General features: G+C 38.5%; 1 protein-coding gene across 4 annotated transcripts; it reads left to right on the top strand.

Moving 5' to 3' along the window:
• The first annotated feature begins 2,019 nt into the window (after positions 1-2,019).
• LOC111239180 (interferon-induced very large GTPase 1-like) lies at positions 2,020-10,177 on the top strand. 4 transcript variants are annotated; one of them, XM_022768999.1, is made up of 7 exons: positions 2,020-2,138; positions 2,263-2,394; positions 3,772-3,912; positions 4,146-4,186; positions 4,350-4,467; positions 4,624-4,661; positions 4,772-10,177. In XM_022768999.1, exons 1-7 carry the CDS (start codon positions 2,090-2,092, stop codon positions 9,632-9,634), a joined length of 5,382 nt encoding a protein of 1,793 aa, XP_022624720.1. In that variant the 5' UTR covers positions 2,020-2,089; the 3' UTR covers positions 9,635-10,177. The 4 variants fall into 4 exon arrangements, with proteins under 4 accessions (XP_022624720.1, XP_022624718.1, XP_022624721.1 ...); XM_022768997.1 differs by having other exon boundaries at positions 2,260-2,394; positions 4,149-4,186; XM_022769000.1 differs by having other exon boundaries at positions 2,260-2,394; positions 4,775-10,177.
• The last annotated feature ends 1,211 nt before the right edge of the window (positions 10,178-11,388 follow it).

The following is an 11,388-nucleotide window of genomic DNA, read 5'->3' as shown; positions in this document are numbered from 1 at the left end:
GGTAACATAGTTTCACCCAGACTACTCACCATTTTACAGCTGTATTTGAGAGGTTAAAAAACCCTCTCTTACATCCACATTAATAATTTTACCCACAGTCTTTGGATATTCATGTCATTTATACCAATTTATAGATGAATAAATGAATATAATGCAACAACATTTGAACAATTAAGAGTCCCAACAGTGTTCAACAATGTCCTCAATGCTTGTGTACTGTTGGATATAAAACAAACAGCAAGGTTTCACTCTTTAAAGTTAAATGATGAAATTCATTTGGAAATGTGTGTGTGGGTTCACTGTTAGAAGAGAGGGTGAGTGACCCCCACACACGAGGGTCTCAAAGGCAGTGGCTTCGATGACTAAATGTGCCTACTCTGTTTTGTTTTGGTAGATGTAACAACACTGTATGTTGTTGATCTTCAACTCTGACATTGATCTCGATGCAGTTTTCTTGGTTTTGGTTTCCCAATAAAAACATTTTAATCTCAGTGGGTTTAACCTGAGGAACTAATCACTAACCTGTTAAGCCCTAGGGATGCTGGAGGGATATGCCTCGCCTAGACAAACATACCCAGAGTAGATCAATAATAGCTCCACAACTATCAGGTCCATTTTCAAGAGCTTGGTCACTATGGATAGGTAAGACCTCAGAGAATTTATTCGATGTGACAGTAACATTGTGACTGTTACTATAGCTCAGTGTATTGTGATAAACCAAAGGAAAAATTAAATTTTTTGTCCTCGCCTTGCACTTCATGACCACAACTGTTACAATGAATGTAGAAATACCACAAAGCACACAAATTCTTCAAAGGTTTTTGTAGGGATGGGACCAGGCGGAATCTCCATTTGGACACTTGGATAGCCAAGGTGCTCAAAGTGTGCCAAAGGTTTTTTTTTTACCTCTTGAAAGGAAATCTGGCTACAAAATACTGATAATTTCCACTATAGGAGGCTATGTGCACACAATACAACCCTTAGCCACTTTACCCTGCGCATCATCAGATTCTACCATTGTGCACCACCATTGTGTGTAAAAAAACAACTAAATTGTATAATTTCGTCTCTGTTTTGCCTCTGAATCGTTTCCAGGGCATTTAAATTGCTATATTATGTTGATTATACATTGTAAAACTGAAAAATAAACATAAAACATACTTTATACAATTTAAAATACATTATATATATATTAAAATTGAATTGGCCGTGCGTCACGTGCAAAATCCCAATCTGCGGTGAAAGTCTCTTGTATTTACCCACGGGTGTAGTATCGCAAGGAAGCAAATCTCATAAGAGTGTGACATACCGTTTGAAACCCGCGAGATGTAGAAAACGATAGCATTGTGTTTTTAAACGGAAGTACCACCAAACGCGCGTTAGATTGTATCAAAAGGCTGTGTATGAAATTTAGACTTGGGGCTCAGTCTCTGCTATCCAGGCCCCCGTCTCGGCCAACTTGACTGGAAAATTGTATGGATAGACTCAAAATGACCAGGAAAGGGTAAGGAAACAATAATCATTGCTTTTGATTACAACGACTTTGGGATGTGATGGAATATTTAGTCATAAACCCAAAATCTGACATGTGGACTGTAAAATGAGAAGTTTGGCCCCGTGTTTGCTTTGGGGCTGACATGAGCTGGTTAGCTCAGGCTATGCAATGCTCGCTATCAATGGAAAGAGTAGCCTCTCTAGTTTCATACGACTCCCAGCATGGTGAGATGGAGTTAGTGGATTACATGTACTGTCGTGTTTCATTTTGACCGTCCGTTTACATTGATAGGGGTCTCATTTTGAAACTGAAATATTGAAATTATTGCCAAACAAATATTCTTTGGACTAAATACACTCTTGGTAGCGTAAAAACCTCATCTTTTAGAAGCATTAAAAAAGAGACCACCACAGCGTTCTATCAACTTTTTATAGGCAATTATGTATCGCACCGTACTGCTGGACTCAGTATCGGGTCCGTTGGGCGGAAGAAGTTAAATGAAATCAATTATTTTCTCAGTCTGATTCATTGAATGAACCTGGCGAAGCTGAACATCCAGAGCAGAACAATACCACCACAGGAGGAGAGTCTGAAATGAAGGATGGGAGGGGTGAAGAGAAACAGACGGGACAGGAAGAGAAAGGTAAAATTTTCATGAAGAACTGACTGAACAAATTATATTTCAGTTTCAAGTTTCAAACACTGTGAAGAATCATGAAAACTTATTAAAGTAATCTCTAATTTGGAGACTTTGACCCTTTCAGCAGGAGAGGCTGATGAAGTCAAAGAGGTTGACACTGTAAGCAGCACCAGCGTTGGTGAGCTGTCTGCAGAGGAGAGTGAAACATTGACGGACACAAGTCCAACATCTCAGACTGTTTCTACAAACATCAAAGATCGTGAGAATCGTTTAATTTTCTTTTTCATTTGTATTAACTTTCAGCAAAATCACAAACAAAACTATGAGAATATTGTTTCAATGATTTCTGTGGTATAACATACAGATGTTTTGTTTGTTTATTTTTGTTTTGTTTTTGTTTTCAGTTATTCCCAGACTCACACTTGTGTTAATTGGTGACCCAGTAAAAGCAAATGCAGGTTTACTGTCTGCTTAGCAAATCTTTCAAAAAGCACTGAATGAGATGCAAGGGCAGCAACAGTCAGAGGATTATCTCTTCAAGTTGACTCAGGCTGCAATGCATAGCAGTAACAGCCAGGCACAAGCTCTCTAAGGCCGTGTTCAGACCTGGCATTGACATATGTATGTGTTGCAGTTGTTTTTAGCCAATTGACAGACGGGTCTGTTGTCAATGTGCTTGTGTGTGTGTGAGTGAGAAAGAGTGAGAGAGAAATAGAGAGAGAGCAGTGCATGGAGGGACTGAGCGAAATAATTTGCCGCGCACAGATCTTATAACGAAATAAAGTTTTATCAATTTTAAATAGTAAAAGATTTTCCATTCATTATGAAACAGTGGTGGACTAACCAGACTGTGTTAGAGGACGTCAGTAGAGTGGGCTGTCCTTCAATGTGGCCTAGGACGCATTAATGTTCACACTGCTAAAAGAAAGTGGCCACATGTGGTCCAGACCACCTCAGAATGTAGTCTGAGTGATCGGATCTCAAATGCGTCCTCAATGTGTCTTGGGTGCATTCACGCCTGTACTTAAAGCTGTCCACTGGTGACCGGATCACCTGAGACCGATGTTAATACCAGGTCTGAACAGGGCCTATATAACACAGAGCCGGTGGCATGCTATGTCTTAAATAAAGGAAGGAGCACTTAAGTTACCAGCCAATTCTGACAGCTTGACTAGATAGCATTGAATATATGGTAAACTGAGGTTTTTACACTTCCGACAGGATAGACTCAACTGGAATTGCTAGCAGCAATACCAAGCTCTTAATGTAAGGCTTAAAATGGTAGCTATTGATAACTGGAGGATGTGTGAAATTACTTTAGCTAAACACATGGACGTTTACTCCTGTGGTGGACTACACTTTTAAATTCTAACCTTTTGCAGTTTTGGCCAAATTATGAATTTAATACAATTATATAATATTTACAATTATACAACAATTATAAATATTGGCCAACAGTACCCAGCCTCCGGTACGGAAAGATTATGCGCTCAAAGTTCTACTGAATAGCACACTTGTGCAACATTAAACACACCAGTAGTTATACTTAAAGACATTTATTTATAATGTAACAACGTAAATCAAGTATACTATACTATCTATGCTGACTAATTAAAGTAATATCTCATATTTATAGACTTGGACCCATTAACAGGTGAGGCTGATGAAGTTAAACAGATACACAATGAAAGCAGCAGTAACATGAGTGAGCGGTCCACAGATGACAGCAATACACTGAAGGACACAAGTTCAACATCTCAGACTGTTTCAACAGAAGGTGAGAAATACTTCACTTCTTTTTTTAAATTGCATCTTTGCAAAATCATTAACATTCAAATTAAAACATATTATATTTATTTGGTGTAAATGAGATCAGACTTGTTGAACTATGAACTTGAACCCTGTAAATATGCACATAATTATTGCAAATAAGTTTTAAAATTAGCCGTGAATGGTTGACCTTTTTTTTGTTCGAGACTGCAATCTACTTGTTGTTAATTTATCCTTCAGTAGATCAGCTGGAGGAGAGAGCAGCAACAAGAGAAGTAAAGGTGTGAGACCTTTTGATCCTCACTAGTCACTGTCAGACATTTTTTTAAATATTGTACTACATTACCTTTTACACATTTCACACTATACGTATGTCACAACTGCAGATTGAAATTAATTCTAAATTGGTGAACCAAAGGTTGAATAAATCACTTGTTTTCTAAGTGTGTTCCAGTGAATGACTCTGGTGATGCTGAACACTCAGAGAAGAATGATGACTGCACAACAGTGGAAGGAGAACCTGAAATCAAATCTCTAATACCATCAGCAACCAAGGAGAAAGGTAACATATTTAATTTACAATGAGAAGAATCAGTGAAAATAAAATTAACTATGCTTTTACCAATCGATCACTATCAAAGTTTGCAGTGAACCTTAGTAAAATAAACTGCTTCAACAGGACATTGATCTGGCCCCCTGGTTCATTTTTCTTTTGTAGGCACCTTAGATATGGATATGAGTGGACACAAGAATAAGGTAAGAAACTCCCATTTTCTTTCACAAGTTCTGAGTACTATTTACTTTGTTACATTGAGTGACTTTATATTTTTTATGTACACTAAATGAGTATTTATCTATATTTCCAGCAGTCAGTGAAGATCTCTGAGGAGATCAACAGGAAGAAACAATGCCAAAGAGAAACGGAAACGTTGCTTCACAGACTTCACCTTCAAGACAAACAGAATTTGTCTCCAGCAGATTTTCTTAAAATAGGTCCACCAGTGAAACAGGACCATGAAACATCTGAGGAAGATCTAGCTCATACTTTTCTTCAGAGGTTGATGATGTTAGACTACAGAGCCAGATATATTCCTGTAAGACAGGACAGTGCTGAGGTGAGCCATTCGAATCTTCCAGAGCTTGATTCTTCAAACACAAAAGAAAGTGTTTTAGATGCATTTTTTAGCACCAACGTTGACTGTGATCAATCAGATCAGACTCATGTTCATCCGATGGACGTTCAAATGGCAGTATTTCACTGCTCAGACAGCTTCCTTAAGCAGAACATGATGACAAAGCTGTCACAGTGTCAGTACGCCTTACCTTTGCTTGTTCCTGACCCAGTCACACTGGATGTTGAGTGTCCTCTGTGGACATTCAGACAAATAAGAAAAACCTGGAAGATAACTAAAGTCAAGGGTGATTCTAACATTGTCACCATGAAGAGTTTGCCCATCTGCAAAGCTGAGACACCCATGGTGTCATTTTTCCGCCTGGGTTCAGTGTCAGTGTCTAAATCTCAGCTGATGAACACTTTGATCAATGAGCGTCACAACACCTTCTTCCACAGAAACTGCCCAGGTAGCACCAGATCTCGCCTTTTGATGGATGGTGTGGCAGAGATTGCCTGGTACTGTCCTGCTGGAAAACCCAACGATGCCTTCACTGACTGCACTGCCTTCTGTAATCTTCATGGTGATGCTCTGTCCATTGAAAAACAGCGTGAGATACTGACTGAAAAATCTTCAGTCAATGTTGTTCTGTTACCAACTCCGGAAAAAGGTAGCAAAAGTGCTGAAGTTATCTCAGATCTTCTTGAGTCTCCAAAGCCTCTGATTTGTCTCATTACTGATAATGATTGTGGTGCAGTTCAGATGAAAAAGGGAAAATATAAAATGGGTCTAAAAGACAGAAGCCAGTCAGATGTTTCTGAAGAACTGAAACGGATCATTAGAGAGATCTTGTCTGGATCACAAACGTCCTTCCAGCTTGAAACCATGGCCGAGGTCTCTGGGATCAAAGTGGATGAAGTAGACACAGTCTGTCAAAAAGGGAAATCTGCTGCTATGAAATTAATGAATGCTCTTCAGAAGATGGATGTTTCAAAAATCAAAGATAAATTCCTCCCTTGTCATGGCCGACTGTGGCATGAGTGGTGCAGAATAAACAAGATACAGTATCACCTCAAGGGACATGTTGAGGAGGAGAAATGTAAAAGGCAACAGGAACTGATAAAAATACGAGAAGAACAATGTGATGCTTCCTGTAGTGAACTGGTGAAGTTGTTCATTGAAAGTCTCTCATCTTTGACATCAACAGACAAAGAGTATTTCCTGAAAGGGACTCAGATCTTAATAGACGCCCTCTCCACAGACGATCTCATATCAATTCTCCAAAGCTATGATAAGAAGTGGTCTGAGGTCTTGGCTCTGAAAAAGAAACACGACAAATCTGATCTGTTAAAAAGAAAACAAAATGAGCTTGAAGAAATATCAACAAAACTGCAGTCAGCAACTTTTGGCTTGGAGCACATCTTTAGAGAAATGGGGCAGATCTATGAAGCCCATGAATCTCTGCAGAAACAAACAAAGAGGAGTCAGACTGACTGGTCTAAATACCCTGAGCTGGCTGCAGAGCTGATGATATCAGGACACCCCATGGAGCTGATGGATGGTGATGCAGGTCATGTGCCTTTGACATGGATCTCTAGTCTTTTAGAGGAAGTCATCAAGAGACTGGGTGACCAGAGAGTGTTTGTGTTGTCAGTTTTGGGCATACAGAGCAGTGGAAAATCAACAATGCTGAATGCCATGTTTGGGTTACAGTTTGCAGTGAGTGCTGGCAGATGCACCAAGGGTGCCTTCATGCAGCTGATCAAAGTTTCAGAGGAGATGAAGAGGGACTTTAAGTTTGACTACGTGCTGGTGGTGGACACTGAAGGACTGCAAGCTCTTGAATTAGCAGGTAACGCTGCTCTTAACCATGACAATGAACTGGCAACTTTTGTTGTTGGTCTGGGAAACATGACATTGATCAACATCTTTGGAGAGAATCCAGCTGAGATGCAAGATGTTCTGCAGATTGTTGTTCAGGCTTTCATGAGGATGAAGAAAGTCAAACTTTCTCCAAGTTGTGTGTTTGTTCACCAGAATGTGACAGATATTTCAGCTGCAGAGAAAAACATGGAGGGAAAGAGACGCCTGCAAGAAAAACTGGACCAAATGGCGAAACTTGCTGCCAAAGAGGAGGTTTGTGATGCAGAGTGTTTCAGTGACATCATTGCATTTGATGTGCAAAAAGATGTGAAATACTTTGCCCAGCTTTGGGAGGGAAGTCCACCTATGGCTCCTCCAAATCCAGGTTATAGTGAGAGCATCCAAGAGCTGAAGAACTTCATTCTCTCTAAAGCTTCACAGTCTGCTGGGATTACTCTGTCACAGTTCAAAAGCAAAATTCATGACCTGTGGAATGCCCTGTTGAAAGAAAACTTTGTTTTCAGTTTCAAAAACACACTTGAAATTGCAGTCTACAGAAAACTCGAAGTCCAGTACGGGAATTGGACGTGGGCTCTGAGAAAAAACATATTGACCATTGAAAACCAGCTGTATAACAGAATTGAAAATGGAAAACTTGACAAGATTGAGCTCAGTTATCTTTTTAAAGAAATGAGCAAAACATATGGAGAAATCAAAAAAGAAATTACATCTTACTTTGATGATGACAGAGACAAAGAAATGTTGGTTCAGTGGCGAGGCACATTTGAAAGCAAAATCAAGGAGTTTCATGAAGAACAGGTGAGAGGAGTGAAAAGAAAACTGGATGAAGTTATCCAGCAGAAGAAGGCTTGTAAAAAGCTTGATGATCAAAAGACAGAGTTTGAGAACAAGCTGCTACAGAAGAGCAAAGAGCTCGCTCATCAGTTAAAAGACAAGACACAAGATGAAGAGGAACTTAAACAGCAGTTTGACTCTGTTTGGAGAGACTGGGTGAGAGAACTAACTGCAGATACAAAACCTATTGAAGACATCAACTTGGAGGAAGATCAGTCAACTATCCTTCAAGAGCTTGGTATTGAATGGACTCTTATTGATGAATCCAAAATCAGTGGCAGATACAAAAACATATCAGGGGTTGGGGATTACTTTGATTATGTGGCACTCACCAAGTATCAGGCGCTTTGTGACGAAAGCCAACAATCAGAAGATGAGAAGAGGGTAAACAAGAACACAAAAGTTCAAGGAGGATATTCATGGAGAACTCCATTGGTGTCTTTTAAAACATTTTTTAGATTTGCGTCAACACAACAAAAAGAATTACATACATCAAGCAACTCTTTACCATATGAAGAACAAAAATGTTTCAGATCCTTCATTGATGAAGTTGAAGAACAGACTTTTGACATAATCAAGAACAAACCTGCAGCTACAAGAGGCTACAGTCCAACTTACTTGCAAGAAGTTGCCAAAAATGTCAAAGAGAAAGTGGCAGAATTTGAATCAGAGAGGAAATTTGCTCTGAAGAGGGAGTTTACAGTTGAACTCTTACTGTATGTGTTTGACATAGCAGGGACTTGGCTTTCAGAGTCCCACGAGAAATTCAAGAAGAAGAATGATGCGCGTACTCATTTAGAAAGCAAGAGGGATCAATATTACAACATTTTCAGAAGCTTCTGTAAAGGAAACTCTTCTGCTGTTGTACTCGGAGAACTGATCTGTGAAAAACTGAAGGTTTCCACTGTTGAGGCTGTCTGTAAAAAGACTGTCATTGATCTAGCTGGAGAGATGAAGTGCAGTTTCCCAGCATTCAATGGGAACAGACTGAACCTGGAGAAACATGTGTTGAAGTCACTGGCAGAGAAAGAGGACTTCAGTGGTTTCATCACCTACATCCGACACCCAAGGAAACATGTGGAGAGGTTTATAAAAGAGGAAGTACAGAAATACATCTTCACATCACACAAAGATAAAGCTCGGGATATACTCAAGAAAAATGTTGAAGACATGAAACAACATGTGAGTCAGGCTTTATTTACTGCAACAGAGAAAGTCAAAACCCAGAGAGGAGACACAGACATGTGGCTGGAGGAATTGTCCACTTTGCTGAAAGATGAGTTGACATTTGATGCCGTTTGTTCTCAAAACTTAAGAGACATAAACAGTTTTGACTTTCTCAAAGAAGAGATAGAGAAAAGCCTTGAACCCATCATGGAGGAGATGATCAGCCTCTCACTGGATATGATGAAAAAAGTTAGACTGAAGCCTGATCAAATCCTCATTGATCAGCTGTGCAAGTGCTGCTGGGTAAAGTGTCCATTCTGTGCAGCTGTTTGCACCAACACCATGGAAAATCACAGTCCTGATGACCACAGTGTCCCTTTTCATCGCCCTTCTGGGATCAATGGATGGCACTATAGAGGCACAGTGGAACTGGATGTGGTTTTCTGCACAACAAATGTTGCAAGTGATGCACATTTTTTCCCTCATCATGATTCAGAAGCAAGTATTCCATTTAAACAGTACCGAACTGGTGGTCCAGAGTTTAAAAACTGGAGAATTACCCCTGATGAGTCTAAACTGACATACTGGAAATGGTTTGTGTGTCGATTTCAAAAACAACTTGAGCAGCACTATGAATTAAAATTTCAGGGCTATGGTAAAATTCCCAGTGAGTGGCAAAGACTCTCCAAGAAACAAGCTATTAAAAGTCTGGATGAAATGTACAATCTGTGAATGAACCAACACAACTACTTGTTTTCAGGTGACTATTCATGAACCAGACTCCTATAGAAGGACATTCACAGACTTTTATTGATCGTATTTAAGTAATAAATAAATGTGGATAGTAAATGAATCATTACAAATTACAACATATACCATATGATTGCTTTATTCATATTAATTCTTAAAACACAGAGCACAGAAGAACAATAGTAATCTGGAGAACAAGCAAGGCATAAAAACCCATACATTCATATTAATATTAAATCAGTGTGTCCTCTACAAAGTTAGTTAGTGTGAAATTCTTGATATGATAAAAGTTTCCATGAAGGTGAAACCAAAGAAAATATGTTGTTTTTTATCTGTTCTTTTTTGAAGTTTTATTAAATCAGAATACATGACATTTGAAGTTCATTGAACATGATTATGAAAAGGTTGATGAGAGACATGTCAGAAATGATCATCTTCAAAGTTGGTTAGTTTGAACTTAATGATGAGAAACGTTTCCATGAGGGTGAAACAGAAGACAATATGTAATCTTTCCATTTGTTTTTTTGAAGAGACAAAGAGAAATTATGAATATGATGCATGTATTGATGAATATTTTGATTCATTTTATTGATGAAAATACATGAAATCTGAACTTTTGAAGTTCAGTGATCATGGAAAGATGAGTGAGAAGGTTGATGAGAGACATGTTGTCAGATGATCGACTTCTTACAACAAAGAATGGAGGGTATATTTCTTTAACCTGTGTAATTCATTTCTAAAACTTAAATCTAAAAATCCTGTTAAACAAGTTTTGCCTATTTGTATCTTTGTAAATCTTTACATTTTAAGTTGAATCATGTTAACTGATCCAGGATGCTTTATGTTGAAGACGTATTTGAAGTGTTCAGTTGTGTTATGTTAATCTCATTTAAAATAATCTGTCATTATATCTACAGCAGCATGAGTTTTGTTGTTTTGTTGTCAATGTGAGGAAAATATTTCTAAAGGATTTTATCATTTATTAAACTGATCATTCAGTGACGACACAAAAACACCTGTTAACTTTAACCTTTCATGTTATTAATGAGCATAATAAAAATAACTACATCATATCTATTGAAAGACCATGTTTCTTTTTTGTTTCTCAAATGACAAAGTTTTAATTTCCACCTTTGAGACCTGACATCTGTTTGTAGAAGACCCCACCTTTTGTATCTGATCCATGGTTCATAGTAAAATCATCTTCCTAACTGTTTCTATTTGATAACACCTGAAAATCACCTCATGTCTATTTGACTTTGTCTCAACCTGATAAGAAAATCCCACATGGTTCTTAAGCTTTCTGCTACATTGTCTGCACATAGGTGTCACGCTTCTGTTCTCTGGCTGATCATTTTTCTATCCCAGTTTCCCAGCATGTATGTTTTCAGTCACAGATGACATCAAATGCAGGCAGCAGTAAAATCCAGTTACAGATTGTGACTTCTGATGTATCTGAGATGATTTCTAAAACCAGGTTTCACAGGGACTCTCAGTCAACTGTTCCTCTGTTTGTATGTGATCTGGTGCCTTGAAGGAGAACTGCCAGGTAACACACATTTTTCATAGACGGCTTCAATAGTAATGTAGAGGCTCATTGGCTGACTTCAGCATTTCAACTTGTCACAGCATAAACTATACAATGTATATCCTTTATAAAAGACTGTCACATTTTAACCAAATCTGATCTATTTTAACCTAAATATCTTTTCATCTTCAACACAGTGCAACAACAA

Source organism: Seriola dumerili, unplaced genomic scaffold (assembly GCF_002260705.1).
Source record: "Seriola dumerili isolate Sdu_G_001 unplaced genomic scaffold, Sdu_1.0 BDQW01002134.1, whole genome shotgun sequence".
NCBI classification, from domain to species: Eukaryota; Metazoa; Chordata; class Actinopteri; order Carangiformes; family Carangidae; genus Seriola; species Seriola dumerili.
The sequence above is the reverse complement of the archived record's forward strand: the minus strand, read 5'-3'. Positions and strand labels throughout refer to the sequence as shown.

Coding starts and splice junctions, on each gene's coding strand:
- LOC111239180 (XM_022768996.1), top strand. CDS start 2,090: ATGAAGGATGGGAGGGGTGAAGAGAAACAGACGGGACAGGAAGAGAAA. Junction 2,395..3,771: donor TTCTACAAACATCAAAGATC/GTGAGAATCGTT, acceptor TCATATTTATAG/ACTTGGACCCATTAACAGGT. Junction 4,468..4,623: donor ATCAGCAACCAAGGAGAAAG/GTAACATATTTA, acceptor TTTCTTTTGTAG/GCACCTTAGATATGGATATG.